General features: G+C 46.7%; 1 protein-coding gene across 1 annotated transcript; it reads right to left on the bottom strand.

Moving 5' to 3' along the window:
• Window positions 1-15,132: 15,132 nt before the first annotated feature.
• Window positions 15,133-16,124, bottom strand: LOC309552822 (uncharacterized protein; the record flags this gene model as incomplete). The annotated part of the gene is made up of 2 exons (XM_082253732.1): window positions 15,133-15,725; window positions 15,992-16,124. 2 exons carry the CDS (start codon window positions 16,122-16,124, stop codon window positions 15,133-15,135), a joined length of 726 nt encoding a protein of 241 aa, XP_082109858.1.
• Window positions 16,125-16,374: the final 250 nt, after the last annotated feature.

Here is a 16,374-nt window from a genome sequence, read left to right as displayed (position 1 = left end):
AATATTTTTAAATTAGGATGGCATGAAAGCAGTTTCGTAAAGAACTCAGATTAACCAACTTAGAACTTTGCAGATAAAGTGTTTGTTACCCCAACATTTCATATTCCTGATATGTGGCTGCTGTACCATGTACTGTGATAAAGTCTCCTGATCTCTTTGTATTACTTTCTTTATGAGAAATCCCTGGTGTTCCTGTCAGCCCCTCTCCTTTCCCAATAAAAACTGACCACACTAAGCAGGAGAGCACAGCACGGTCAGTTCTCTAGATATGCTGGGAACTCAGTGTGCTCTCCTCCAATGATCAGACTTGTCCTGACACGCCCCACCTGCACAACCATTTACTGTGAAGGTCAGTGTGCTGTTGCTTCTCCTCCCCCAGCTCTTATTATGTAGCTGACAACAGAGAGAATGTGATGACTTATAAGAGAGGGGAAAAAAAGGTATTTATAATGTTTTTTTATATCTATTCACGGATGTTTTTTCTTTCATTCTACTGAATGGGTTTTCTTACAAGGTGATTGTTTACAATCACTTTAATTAATATGTTTAACCACTTTGGCTCTGGAAGATTTGAGCCCCTTCATGACCAGGCCATTTTTATACTATTCCGCTGTGATTGCATACAGCCAATCAGCAGGTCCCGGCTGTGAATCATTGGCCAGGACTTGCTGACAGGCTCCCCCATCGTACAAATGCAGCGGCGGCTGCTGGGCGCACCCTAAACCCAGAAGCAGGCAATGATGTACAGGTCTCTTTTCCTTTGCGGATTTTCCGTCCGCAGTACATTGCAGGCAGGCGACCTGCAAGTGGTTAATAGTATGAATAAAATTAAACTCTTATTAGATGTTTTTTTTTAAAGGTTTTTATTAAACAAACAAAACACAGTACACCAAAAGAAAAATGGCAGTGCAACATAAAAGAGAGGATACAGAACATACAAAGCATCCTCTCCAATCATCTAACAAAATAGAACCACAGTACAGAGAATACCCAGTAATCGTGGTAAAAGGGGGGGTAACACATTATTATAAGCAATATATAACGACACATGCGGAGCAAAAGAAGGCACTTTAGACATCGCCTAGGAGGCGTCAGACACCGAGGAGGCAGTAAGATCAGAGTCTACCCAGAAGGACCAGATTTTATTGAATTTCTGCAGACATCCTCTGGCCTCATACGTCAGTTTATACAAAGGTAGAGCCTGATTAACAATAGAGATCCAAAATGGAACGTCAGGGGGTGTGGAAGATTTCCAACGGAGAGCAATAGCTTTCCTAGCATAGAAAAAGAGCAAACGCAGAAATAGTTTCGTGCGAGCCGGAGCATCCTCATCATCCACATATCCTAGGAGACAACGAAGGGGGCTACAGACATTGGACAATTGAGAGATATCAGTTATAAAGGCCGTCACCCCTGACCAAAAGGCACGGACAGGGGGACATTCCCAAAACATGTGAAAGAAGGATCCCACACCATCAGAGCACTTAGAGCAGAGAGGGGAGGATAATGTACCAATTTTATGAAGGAACAGAGGAGTGTAGTAAGCCCTATACAGGAATTTTAATTGTATGACTCTATCCCTGGAGGAAATTACAACCGGGATTTGTTCAGGAAGGACGTCATGCCATACCTCCTCCGTCAAGTCCGGGACGTTCTCACGCCACTGGGACTCAACCACCGCCAAGCGCTTAGACTTAGAATGCAAAAGCCTACGATAATATGTGGAGACCAGTTTCTCATGTGAAGAGTCAGAAAGGAGATTTTCCAAGGGGGATGGCTCCAGCGAGACATCCCGGAGGCCAAACTGCGCAGCCGCCGCATGTCTCAGCTGGAGGTAGCGAAAATGAGCCGTAGATGGTACAGCAAAAGTGGACTGCATGTCCGCAAAGGACCGGAAGGTTCCCCGGACATACAGGTGATCAACAGACTTCACCCCAAGACGGGCCCAAAAAATACCGTCGTCCCGACCGAAAAACTCCCGAAACCGAGGATTGTGCCAAAGGGGGGCATTAGGGGAGTACGACCCCGGAGGGTCGGCCTCACCCAATGCGGTAGCCGCAAAAACCCGTAGAGTGACCGAGATAAGTGCAGTGTTCAGCCTGCCCATAGTAGATCTACGGTGCAGCAAATTTTGCAGAGATTCATAAGACGTGAAAATAGCCGCCTCCAAGGCCGCCGCAGCATGATTGTCCTCGGGATGGAACCACCAATGTGCGTGTGCCAACTGGGAGGCAAAATAATAAAGGCGTAGGTTGGGCGCTGCCAGTCCCCCCGCTAATACAGGTAACTGTAACGCATCTCTGGCCACACGTGCCGGCCGACCCCCCCAGATAAATGAAGTGAGGAGCGAATCGATGACCTGGAAACGACGTTTGGTAACATATATCGGGGAGTGACTCAACACATACAGAAATCGGGGAAGGAACATCATTTTAAAAATGTTGATCCTACCCAAAACCATGAGAGGAAGCTGGGACCAGAGCTGTAGAGAAGATTTAAGTCGGGCAACCAAGGGATCTAAATTATTGGGGAGGAAACGAGACAAGGGAAGTTGAATGTCAACCCCCAAGTATCGAAACCGATCTACCACCTGGAGAGGGCATGATGCGAGAGAAGGGGGCAGAACCTGGGGATCCAGGGGGAACAGAGTAGATTTACTCCAGTTCACCCGGAAACCCGAGAAGTGACCGAAGCGATCAATAATGGACAATAGAGTGGGGAGGGATTGATATGGATCCGCTAGATATATCAACATATCATCCGCATACAAGGAAACCTTTTCCTCCAAGCCATTGATCACAAAGCCCGCAACAGCCGCACACTGGCGGATCTGCGCAGCCAAAGGCTCAATGGCCAGGGCGAAAAGTAACGGGGACAACGGGCACCCCTGCCTAGTACCCCGAAAAATGGGAAAGGAGTCAGACACGGAATTATTGACCCTGATACGGGCACGAGGGAGATAATATAGAAGTTGTACCCATTTTATGAACCCCGATCCGAATCCAAATTTCGCCAATACCTCCAAGAGATAAGGCCACTCCACTGAATCAAAAGCCTTGTGAGCGTCCAGGGCTACCACAACCCTGGCCCCCACAGAATCATGAGTCGTCTGAAGGTTGGTAAAAAGTCTACGCAAGTTGATCGAGGTAGACCGGCCAGGAATAAACCCCGACTGGTCCGCCCCGACCAAGGCCGTGACAACCGTATTCAGCCGTCTCGCCAGGACCTTGGCCAAAATCTTCACATCTGTATTAATAAGTGAGATCGGACGGTACGATTCACAGAGAAAAGAGTCCTTGCGCGGCTTCGGGATGAGTACTATAAGGGCTTCCGTCATGGAGGGTGGCAGACGTCCTTCCTTCAGAGCACAAGTAAACACTTTCAACAAATGGGGGACCAGCAATTCCCTATAGTGAAGATACCATTCAATGGGGAAACCATCCAAGCCAGGTGTCTTATTATGTGCAAACGTAGCTACGGCCTTGTCAATCTCCTCTGTGGTCAAAGGGGAGTCTAAGAAGCGAGATTGGTCGACCGACAATGCGGGCAATTCAATATCATATAAAAAATCATCAAGTTCGATAATAGTGTAATGGGCCTGGGTGCGGTATAAAGAGGAATAAAATTCAACAAAACTATGAAGAATATCAGGAGTTTGTTCTACAATGACACCGGCCTGGCTGGTGACCCGGGGAATGATACAAGGTTGAAAATCCGGCCTAGCTAAGTAGGCCAACAAGCAACTGTTTTTGTCCCCCAGTTCAAAAATTCTTTGATTCTGATATAACAGTTTTTTCTGGGTGCGTTCAATAAGGACGAGATCCAAATCACGGGCTCTGGCCCGCCAAGCGGCGTGATTCTGAGGGGAGGGGTCGTCAGAGTATTGCCGTTCAGCCGTATGCAATGCCCGTTCGGCGTCAACCAACTTGGTCTGACGCGCCTTCCGAGCATGGCCTATGGCAGACGAGAAGGTGCCCCGCATAGTGGCCTTGAAGGCGTCCCAGGTCAGCAGTGCCGACCCCTCCCGTCCATTGAGCGCCCAGAAAGAATTCAATTCCGTGAGCCCCTGATCAGTCACCGCGGGGTCCGCCAGCCACAGAGGGCTCAGTCGCCACAATTTATAGTTAGGTGTGGACCCCAAAGCAAGGTCCACCAGCAAAGGGGAGTGGTCAGATACCGCCCGAGGGAGGTACCTGATCCCCGAGAGCGGACCCAGCAGTTCCCGAGAGAGCAAACAGAGGTCAATCCTAGATAGAGTGTGGTGTGAGCTCGAATAACAAGAAAACTCAGTAATCCCCCCATGTTTCCACCTCCAGGCGTCCGTGAGGTCCAATTTGTCTAAGTAGGAGCGCAGGGGGGTATGTTGAGAAGAAGCAGCCCCAGAGCGGTCCAAAGCATTGTCGAGGACCGTGTTAAAGTCACCCGCCATAATAAGAGGGCCCTCCGCCATTTCCAAAACCAAACCCAAAACACGGTCAAAGAATGACTTAGTAAACGGCGGGGGGACATAAACATTCACCAGGGTATAAGGTTTACCAAAATATTCAATAACAAGGATAACAAAGCACCCCGAGGGGTCCGTCTTTAAATGTTTAATAGTGACTGGAGCGGATTTGGCAATTAAAATGGACGTGCCTCGGGCATAGGAAGAGTAGGTAGAGTGTAGCGCATACGCCACGTGTGCCCGCTTAAGGGCCATAACCCTGGACCCCTGGAGGTGTGTCTCCTGTAACAAAACAATGTGAGGACTATGGCGTTTTAAATAGTCAAACATCAGAGACCGTTTCACTTTAGAATTTAGCCCCCTGACGTTCCATGAGATTATACGTAGAGTAGACATAGAAATATACCAACAATCAGCGTTAGCTCCCCGTAGGTCAGCCCAAAAACAGGCAAACCCCGAAGGGCCAAGGCACAACCAGCATCTGAGAGGAGCCCAGAAAAAGGAGTACACATAAGACATAAAAAAAGTGACCACAGTAACATAGTAAACAAAATCAACTGTATCGCATAAGGAGAGAGCATGACCCCAGAAACAAAAAAAAGGAAAAACTGTACCGACCCAGTGGATCAAAATGGTGCAAACAAACAAACCAAAAAGAAAAAACCCGCCTAGACCCGCAGGTTGCGGATGGCAATACTAACAAACACCCCCTCCCCCCACCCTAGCCCACCCGGCCCTCAAACCCCAACAATTGAGAGCTTTGTAGCCCATAACAACAAAAGGAAGTCAAATGCAGGGAAAACGTGGATCTGCTCGTCCTGTAGTAGACAAACGAGAAAAAACAATAAAAAGGAAAGAGATGAGGGGGGAGCCCCCCCACCCCAAAAATGCCCATCAGAAAAAACAGAAAAATAGGAACCCCGACCCTCAGAAAAAGGGAATAGCCATCTGTCCCAAAAAAAACAATCAAGCGAGAGAGGGTCCATGAAGAGCACCAGGACGAGCCCAGAGCCCAACCAGACTATCAGCAGATAAACAGTCTTTCATCTAGGAGGAGACCGCCGGTCCTGGCGGCCAGGGGAGCCACGGCCCAAGGAGTCCACCCAGTGCGCGGCCTCCCGAGGATCCTGGAAAAAATGAGCCTTGCCTTGAGAGATGATCCGGAGACGGGCAGGATAAAGCATACTATATGATAACTGGAGATCACGCAGCCGCCTCTTAACTGCCATAAAGGAGGCCCGCTGCTTTTGGGTGGCTGCAGAGAAGTCAGGAAAGATGGAGATAGCATTATTATTGTAGGAGACACGGCCCTTCTCCCTGGAGGCCCGTAGCACAGCCTCCCTGTCCCGGAAATGCAGAAGTCTAATGAGAAGAGGACGAGGTGGCGCCCCTGGTGGCAGGGGGCGCAGCGGCACCCTGTGCGCCCGTTCAATGGCGAATAATGGAGAAAAAACATTCTTCCCAAAGGTGTCAAGGAGCCACTTTTCCATAAATGATTCAGGGGTCTTTCCCTCCGCCCCCTCAGGGAATCCCAGAAAGCGGAGGTTATTACGTCGGAGGCGATCCTCCATGTCAGTGATCTTATCAATGGTGGCCGTGTGACCCCTCTGTAAATCAGACACAGAGGCCTGCAAGGGGCGGTGGGCATCCTCCAGGTCGCCAATACGTTGTTCCGCGTTGCCCACCCTATGGCGGAGATTATGGACATCCTGCTTCAGGAATGACATCTCCATCCTCACAGACTCAATTTGAGTAGTGAGAGAGGCCTGACAATGGCGGATGGCATCCATGATGGCAGCAAGGGATGGCTCAGGCCTATCTACCCCCACCCCTGCCTCAGCAGTGGGGTCCAGGGGGGAGGAAAGAAGAAGGTCACTCACAGTCTCATGCCGATGCAGGGAAGAAGATTCGTCAGGCTCCGAACCACCTCCGTGGGAGAGAGAGGCGGATGGCTGCGAGGATCGTGCAGCAGCAGCTGGCTGGCTCGAGCTCCGTGGCGGGCCGGCGCCATCTTGGGACCGCTCGAGGAGGGAGGCTGACGGCCGGGATCCAGGCGCCTCCGGACCAGGGGGACCGATCTTCACCATCTCCGCTGATGCACCGAGGGATCAGGAGTACACGGGCGTCGGAATCAGGTGAGTAGCGGCTCGGGGTTCCACAGGATCACTGAAGGATCAGGGCAAGCAGGAGAGAGCTCCGGGACCGCGCTGCTCTCACATCAGTAGCCGGCCACGCCCCCCCCTTATTAGATGTTTAGCTTGGTAATCTGTGTCCAGTAATAAGACTAATGTTTAAAAGGGTTATTCCATCGCCTGTGAACACACATAAACGACAAAACATGTGAAAAACGTTTGTATCCAAATCTCTACTATGTCTCTATCCTCTTTTTCGAATAACCATTGCAATTGCTACTATATGTCCAACATGTGAAAGTCTTTTATATCCATAACACAGGTTTTTTAATTCCTCTTTTTTTCTATTTTCTATTATTAATTGTGATGCTAGCAAATATTCTTTGAAAAAACCCTTTGTGACGAAACGCGTTAGAGAGGAGAGGTCTGAGCAGGAAGACTACTGTATGCTGAGGAGTAGCTCTGGAGTTTATAGACCTGGCAGAGCCTCACAACAAGTCTGTGCATGCTCCAGATTCCCCCTGTGCATGCACAGACATGTTGGGGAGGTCTGCTAACTTTCTAGCAGAGACTTGCAACGTGTATACACATGCTCAGAATCAGGCACAAGGCCTGCTGGGATGTGTGATGTAGATATCCCAGGAAGCAGAGGTGCTCCTAAACATCATCCTCGCCTAGGCCTCTAATGAACTCATCAGAGATGATAGACCTTACTAGATATTCAGGTCAAATGTGTCTTTCCATAACACACCATTCCATTCACTTTTGGCCAACTGCCCAAATCTCCACATACTGTAACACTGTTAAAATCCTCCTGTTTTATTAAAAACAAAAATACGTAAAACATTGCACTCACATTTTCTGGTGCTATATATTGCCTCGGTTAATCAAGCATACACTCTTTTGTCAAAAGTATTGGGACACCTGCCTTTACATGCACATGAACTTTAATGGCATCCCAGTCTTAGTCTGTAGGGTTCAATATTGAGTTGGCCCACCCTTTGCAGCTATAACAGCTTCAACTCTTCTGGGAAAAAACACAAAAGAAGGGAGTGCAAAACCGTCCTAGTGTAACTAGACTTTAATATGGTCATTTTAAAAACACTACAATGGTCAAACTCACATTGTGTGAAGATAGATACAGCATAAGGATTTCACTGTGGCCGCACTCCTAAAACCACCACAATATACCGACAGTGGAGGGGAGAGCCGCGGACATTCAACCTAGCTGCCCGGATCCTGGCAGCATATCCGAGGCTATCCACGACCACGCTCCACGTGCAGATCCTAATGCTCATGCGCCCGGTCCAACTGTGTGGAGGTTACACCATTGCCATGACAACACATTTTGGAGGCTTGACCGAGGGAAGGAGGCCACGCCTCTGAAACATGCGGTCATGACATCTGTGTGACGTCCACACTCTCTTTCCCCCGTATCATGCTCGTGTGTCCTTGGAGCACAGTGACGACTGGACCGGGCGCATGCGCATTAGGATCTGCACATGGAGTGTAGTGGTGGATAGCCTCGCATGTGCTGCCAGGATCGGGGCAGCTAGGTTGAACGTCCACGGCTCCCCCCTCCCCTGTCGGGATCTTGAGATGGTTTCAGGAGTGCGGCCACAGTGGAATCCTTATGCTGTATCTACAGTATCTCACAAAAGTGAGTACACCCCTCACATTTTGATAATATTTTATTATATCTTTTCATGTGACAACACTGAAGAAATGACACTTCGCTACAATGTAATGTAGTGAGTGTACAGCTTGTATAACAGTGTATATTTGCTGTCCCCTCAAAATAACTCAACACACAGGCATTAATGTCTAAACCGCTCTAAACCGCTGGCTACGAAAATGAGTACATCCCTAAGTGAAAATTTCCAAATTGGGCCCAAAGTGTCAATATTTTGTTCACCCGAGCTTCACAGGTTTCCACTGGAGTCCTCTTCCACTCCTCCATCACAGAGCTGGTGGATATTAGGGACCTTGCGCTCTTCCACCTTCCATAAAAGGATGCCCCACAGATGTTTTATAGGGTTTAGGTCTGGAGGCATGCTTGGCCAGTCCATCACCTTTACCCTCAGCTTTAGCAAGACAGTGGTCGTCTTGGAGGTGTGTTTGGGGTCCTTATGTTGGAATACTACCCTGCAGCCCAGTCTCTAAAGGAGGGGGATCATACTCTGCTTCAGTATGTCACAGTACATGTTGGCATTCATGGTTCTCTCAATGAACTGTAGCTCCCCAGTGCTGGCAGCACTCATGCAGCCCCAGACCATGACACTCCCACCACCATACTGGACTGTAGGCAAGACACACTTGTCTTTGTACTCCTCACCTGGTTGCTGTCACACACGCTTGACACCATCTGAACCAAATAAGTTTATCTTGGTCTCATCAGACCACTGGACATGGTTCCAGTAATCCATGTCCTTAGTCTGCTTGTCTTCAGCAAACTGTTTGCGGGCTTTCTTGTGCATCATCTTTAGAAGAGACTTCCTTCTGGGACAACAGCATGCAGACCAATTTGATGCAGTGTGCGGCGTATGATCTGAGCACTGACAGGCTGACCCCCCCCTTTCAACCTCTGCGGCAATGCTGGCAGCACTCATATGTTTATTTCCCAAAGACATCCTCTGGATATGACGCTGAGCACATGCACTCAACTTCTTTGGTCGACCATGGCGAGGCCTGTTCTGAGTGGATCCTGTCCTGTTAAACGGCTGTATGGTCTTGGCCACCCTGCTGTAGCTCAATTTCAAGGATCTTCTTATAGCCTAGGCCATCTTTATGTAGAGCAACAATTCTTTTTTTTCAGATCCTCAGAGAGTTCTTTGCCATGAGGTGGCATTTTGAACTTCCAGTGACCAGTATGAGAGAGTGAGAGCGATAACACCAAATTTAACACACCTCAGACATTGTAACACTAACGAGTCACATGACACCGGGGAGTGAAAATGGCTAATTGGGCCCAATTTGGACATTTTCACTTAGGGGTGTACTCACTTTTGTTGCCAGCGGTTTAGACATTAATGGCTGTGTGTTGAGTTATTTTGATTGGACGGCAATTTTACACTGTTATACAAGCTGTACACTCACTACTTTACCTTGTAGCAAAGTGTCATTTCTTCAGTGTTGTCATATGAAAAGATATAATAAAATATGAGGGGTGTACTCACTTTTGTGAGATACTGTATCTTCACACAATGTTAGTTTGACCAGTGTAGTGTTTTTAACTTTACCATAATAAAGCCGAGTTACACTAGAACAGCTTTTGCTCTCTTCTTTTGTGTTTTTGTTTAGATGTGTTCCTGCCACCCAGAGGATCCATAGAAAGCAGCAGCACCCTTTGACTTTTCTAATTATCACCAAAAGCCAGCTGGAGGGCTACACTAAACTGTTGATCAGCGCACCTGCTAGTTTTTTTTTTGTGTGTATTTTTGAACTCTTCTGGGAAGGCTGTCCAGGAGTGTGTCTATGGGAATGTTTGACCATTCTCCCAGAAGCGCATTTTTGAGATCAGGCACTGATGTTGATGAGAAGGCCTGGCTCGCAGTCTCTGCTCTAATTCATCCTACAGGTATTCTAGTAAAGTTCCTCCACCACAAACTGGCTCATCCATGTCTTTATGGACCTTGCTTTGTGCACTGGTCCAAATCATTTGGATTATGGTGTGGGGTTCTTTTTCAGGGGTTGGGCTTGGCCCCTTAGTTCCAGTGAAGGGAAATCTTAAGGCGTCAGCATACCAAGATATTTTGGAAAATGTCATGCTCCCTTCCTGTTCCAACATGACTGCGCACCAGTGCACAAAGCAAGGTCCATAAAGACATGGATGAGCGAGTTTGGAGTGGAGGAACTTGATTGGCCTGCACAAAGTTCTGACCTCAACCTAATAGAACACCTTTGGGATAAATTAGAGCAGAGACTGTGAGCCAGGCCTTCTCCTCCACATCAGTGCCTGACTTCACAAATGCGCTCCTGGAAGAATGGTCAAATATTCCCATAGACACACTCCAAAACCTTGTGGACAAACTTATAGCTGTAAAGATTGGGCCAATTCAATATTGAACCCTTTGGACCAAGACTGGGATGCCATTAAAGTTCATGTGCGTGTAAAGGCAGGCGTCCCAATACTTCTGACAATATAGTGTGTGTATGTCAGAAACCTCCTGTTGCTGTGAAGGAACACAATGCTGCAAGCATCTCTCACCCACAGTATGTAATGAATATAAGTGCAACGCTAATAATTACAACCGTAATTAAACAATTAGAAATTCAAACAGAGAAAAAATCTTCAAAATCAAAATGTTACAATGTAAATAAAAAGTGCAATCAGCACAATTATATAAAATAATTAACCACAAAATAGATAAAGTGCATAAATATCCGGCTAGCAACACTAAATGTGTACACCACTTCACATAAACATATAAAATCCGATAATGCTGCGCCAGAAAAAGTTGCAAAATAGTGTTAACAATAATGAATCAATAAAAACATCAAAATACAAAAATAGTGTAGAAAAATTGGTCCATATAAGCGCAAAAAAGGTGCAAAGTGCACATGGTCATAAATCCATAGATAACTTAAAAATATTGTTCAAAAAAATGGTCCATATAGAAATACGTGATAGAAAAATTAGTCCATAAAAGTGCAAAAAATGGTCCATAAAGAGATACGTGATATAGTGAAAAATAATGATGCAGGAATACATCTATTTACGTTAAAAAAAAAAAAATAATAATTAAAAACCATGGAAAACGTATGTCTGCAAAGGACATATCTAACCGTCAGTCAAAAAAATCCATGTATGTGGTTATTAAACAAGCAATGTATAAAAGAATCTTAGCAGACTAAAAGGTTACATCATAAGATAAATAGTACATAAAAAAATTGTATATGAATATATGAGTATATATGAGATCATATTATATGGAGAAAAATAAATAAATAACTGAAAATAAAAATAAATGATGTGAATTGTCGATGTGAAAGTATAGGGAGAGAGGAAAGGATGCAGACTCAAAACTACTTCTTTTGATAATTAGCTGTTGTTCAAGAAACAATTAATATCCAAATCTACATTAAGGCCTTTGGGAACCAGACAGTCAATTTCGTGCATCCACTATGTCTCCTTTCTTGTCACCTCCCTCTTTTTATTGCTACTTCTCCAGTGCGGTTTCACTACATCAATCCCCACAAATATCAGTTGGCTCACATCCCTTCTGCCACCGGCTTTGGCCCTTGCACTACTCCTCAGCATAAAATGGTCAAAACTATATTCCCACAAAACCCTATCACTCAAAAGCGTTGATAAATGCCAAATAGCTGCAATTTTCCAAGTTTTTTTGGTGTTTTTAAGCATTTATCAGAGCTAGAGTGTTTTTACAGCTTAAAAAGGCCTCTTAAAACCCTCTAGTTCTGGATTTTTTTCCAGACAGACAGCCTCTGCTAAAAACTGCTGATAACAGCCTATGTGTGCATGGAGACATAGGATAACATGCAAAAAATTTGGGGGAGCATACCCATGTAATTCTAAAGCTGCTGCAGCTATGAACCAAAAGACATGTATATTAAAAAAGAATAGCGCGCAAATGCAAAAGAAATTACTACCAAATCTGAAGACAATCCATAAATAAAAATGGGGATTTGGTCCCACCATATGGCCATATCGTGCTCAAGCCCACTACTGCGTCAAAGTACCCCATTATCAGTGGGTCCTACACTATCCATGAAAAAGAGATGAATCCAACCTTTCTAACCCTTGGAGATAATACTCCTTGCTGGGAAAGATGTGCAAATGCACTACAGGGGACTCCTCCTATATCCACTTGATGGTGGACACTGATTGAGTACAGGTGTGTGTGGGGGGGTGGGGAGGGTTGCTCAAGATGACGTCAGTGTAACGAAACGCGTCGAGAACGTGACCACATCACTTCCGTCTGAACGATCCCGAGGCTAGGAACGCATATCCGGCGGTTGGGACGCACGCTGATCCCAGGCGAGCACCGCAAACGAGGTAGTTGCGGACCCTATGCCATACGGATGCGCTGCATGTTGATTTTATGTGAGTACATGTCTTTTTTGGAATCTAAATAAAAGTTTTAAAGGCAATCCTGCACTATCGGAGGCTTCTGTTTTTCCCCTTTTTCATATACCCGGGAATTGTACTGGAGCTCTCTCCCTGATGCTTTAACCCCTATGTGTACCGGAGTAAGGAGTGGATACGAGTGGTAATAGGAAGGATAGGACGGAACCAGATTGCCGGTGTATGGGAGCGATCCCTGTTATTGACCCGCCATTTACCCCTGTAGGGGTACGGACATCCGGTAAGCACAGGACCCCAGGAGAGGGGGAGCACCCTATCTTCCGACCACTCACTGCACTCCCGGCTTCATAGAAAAAAAGAGCACCTTACTCCATCCTTATATGGACTATAGAACTTTATGATTTCTGTACCAGCTCTGATTGCACTATTTTTGGACAATTTTAAAATACACAGAACCTGCTTTTTGAGCCTTTGAATTTATATGGTTCTCACTTTCACAATTTATATAGTTATTTGCACAGCTGCACTTATTTATTTACTAGTGTTTATATTGTCACCAGTGTGGGATGCACATAGTTCACCCACTTATTTATTTTCATTGCTTATGAGTATGCAGTTGCACTTTATTGAATAGATGGTTTTGACTATTCGGAATGCACCTTATTTAGTTTGATTAGTGCACTATTTTTATTTTTTAGCACCTTTGCACACTAACTCTCTATATCACCATAATTCATTAATACTATCTCTATATGCTTTTATATTTTTATACCTACATTTACATATATTTGCATATTTATGTTGAGTCTCAATAAGCTTATTAGGTATTGAACACATTTATTTATTTATTGATTTGGTATCAGCACATAGTGTTAATTTTACACACATATTACACACCCATTGTGTTTTTATATCCTATTACTTATATAGTTCTCATTCCCACATACATTCTATGTGCATTTGCATGTGTTGAACTTGGTCTTGAACTATAGGAGCCTAACCCAGATTTCCTATTAACCTACTTTCCTGGCAGCGCCAATCACTTCCCTTTTTGACATTTACACCTGACGCTCCCCCATTGGGGGTGCATCTTTTGGAGTGGGCAGCAGCCATTAGTGTTTTATTTATAGAAATTTTACGCACTATTTTATAGATAGCTTATCCTAAGCGCGGATCTTTCTTCTTGACTAGCGTAGAACAGATGTCCTTATCAAACCTGGCTGAAACGGCCAACCCACCACCCGCTTGCACCCTTTTCCCTTTACCTTATCCCAATAATCGAGACGACACCGTAAGTGGAATAAAATTGGCCATAGCAGCCCTTTTATTAACCAATTTCAAATTAAATTAACATAAATTAACATAAAGGAAAAAAACATTCCTTAAAACAGAAACGTCAAAAACAGTTAAAGCTTTTGTTGGTCTTTGAGGCCCCCCCATTTTAATGTTCAGATAAATACTACACTGCGGGCCCACTTAAACATAATAGGCCTCCAGCCGCAAAACTCCAGCTCTGAGACAACACTCTACCCGCAGTGTACCCATGTTTCCTTCCAGTCACTGACCTCAACTGGAACGCACCAGAGGGAACCTACCACCAGTGGGTCCCGAACCATTATCTTGCCTTAAAGGTTCTTGCACCTGCCAGCAAAGACCAACAAAAAGACGCCACAGCTGCCACGACATCCCATGCAAACCTGTAAAAAACAAAAACAAATAAAAAGAACAAAACCCCCCACCTAGGATCCAACAAATAAGAGGTTAAACAGTAGGGCGGGAGGGAGGGACGTTTCTGCTGCCGAGTGAGGGGATTTTGGCGCCCCCCCAGCAGATCCCACCTCTTCCTGCCTGCCAGCCCCACCTCCCCCTGAGCTAGCTAAACAGCCTAGGCTCCCCCCATTACCACTGCTAACTTTTTGTTCCTGACTTAACCCCTAACTCCCCTGTCCACTTAGTCATGCTGGCCCTATGCTATCACTCCGCTCCTGCTCCGGGCCTCCCTTGACTAGCGTAGAACAGATGTCCTTATCAAACCTGGCTGAAACGGCCAACCCACCACCCGCTTGCACCCTTTTCCCTTTACCTTATCCCAATAATCGAGACGACACCGTAAGTGGAATAAAATTGGCCATAGCAGCCCTTTTATTAACCAATTTCAAATTAAATTAACATAAATTAACATAAAGGAAAAAACCATTCCTTAAAACAGAAACGTCAAAAACAGTTAAAGCTTTTGTTGGTCTTTGAGGCCCCCCCATTTTAATGTTCAGATAAATACTACACTGCGGGCCCACTTAAACATAATAGGCCTCCAGCCGCAAAACTCCAGCTCTGAGACAACACTCTACCCGCAGTGTACCCATGTTTCCTTCCAGTCACTGACCTCAACTGGAACGCACCAGAGGGAACCTACCACCAGTGGGTCCCGAACCATTATCTTGCCTTAAAGGTTCTTGCACCTGCCAGCAAAGACCAACAAAAAGACGCCACCGCACGCCAAGGGTGAAGCCTTACCCTTGAGTGCCCCTCCACACCCCCAATGCCCTCTGAATACCGTCCTGCAACCCCAGAGCCCACAAGTCAGTCCCCACGGCATTTAGGTGCACCCCATCGCCCCGCAAGTACCTCCAGGTCTCAACCTCCAACTCCAGGTGCCGAACGACCACGCCCCCATTGCGACATACAAATTTTCCCACCGCCTTGTTAACCTTAATGCGGGCCCTGTTGACACGCTCCACCGACCTGGCCAAACGCCAGGAAGTACGGGCGACTATGTCAGACCAGACGATGATCAGGTCCGGGAAGGACACACGGAGACGCAGGAAATCCACTTTTATGTCCCGTATAAGTTCCCGCATGGACCTAACCGCCAGATCATTACCCCCCACATGAAGCACCAGCACATCCGGATGCCTGTCCCACCGAGCAAATTTATAAACCTCCGGCACCACTCTGCTCCATATCATACCCGGCACCCCCAGCCAGCGGACGCAGGCTTCCTCTCTGGTAAAACCTAGCTGTCTACCACCGGGACGGACATCTGCTCGCCTGGCACCCCAAAACACATAGGAGTGTCCCAATATCCAGACGAGGCACGGTTCACCTGAAAGAAACAAAACAAAAGGCAAAATAACAGCAAACCCCTCGCAGGTTCCACGTACGAACACAGACGCACATAACAAATCCCCAACGACAATCACAACAGATGAGGACGAACATACAAGGAAAACCTCTTCGAATCCCACCTTCCAATGCGCTTCACCGCATCCTCATCCAACCCCCATCGGGCGGCCTCCGTGGCCGCCCCAATGCGGAAGGAGTGTGAGGCATAGCATTTCACATCCAAACCCAGGACACGCAAACACTTACGGAACACCCCGATGAACTGATATCGGGACAAGGAAGCCCCATCCGCATGCACCAACAACGAGCCCCCCACCTGTGGCCGTACGGCCAAAAAAGCACGCGCAGCGCTAACAGGGCACAAAGGCGATGCCGGCATTGCAAACAAACGGACCCGCACGCCCCTACCCAACTGATCCGTTTTTGACCGACGGAGCAAAATGTGAACCTCCTCCCCCCGGCAGGATACATCCTGCGCCAACAGGCCCCCCGACACTCCCTTAGAGGGGCTCACCAATTCCCCAATCCGAAAGGCCCCAAAAAACGCCAGGCAGAACGCTGCCCGAAAAAGGAGGACTTCATAATCAGAAAAACACAGCGCCCCCAACGCGGCGGAAACATCCAGCAGG

This window comes from Pelophylax lessonae (genome assembly GCF_965119305.1).
Source record: "Pelophylax lessonae genome assembly, chromosome: 4".
NCBI lineage: Eukaryota > Metazoa > Chordata > Amphibia > Anura > Ranidae > Pelophylax > Pelophylax lessonae.
This window is presented reverse-complemented; position numbering and strand designations above follow the sequence as displayed.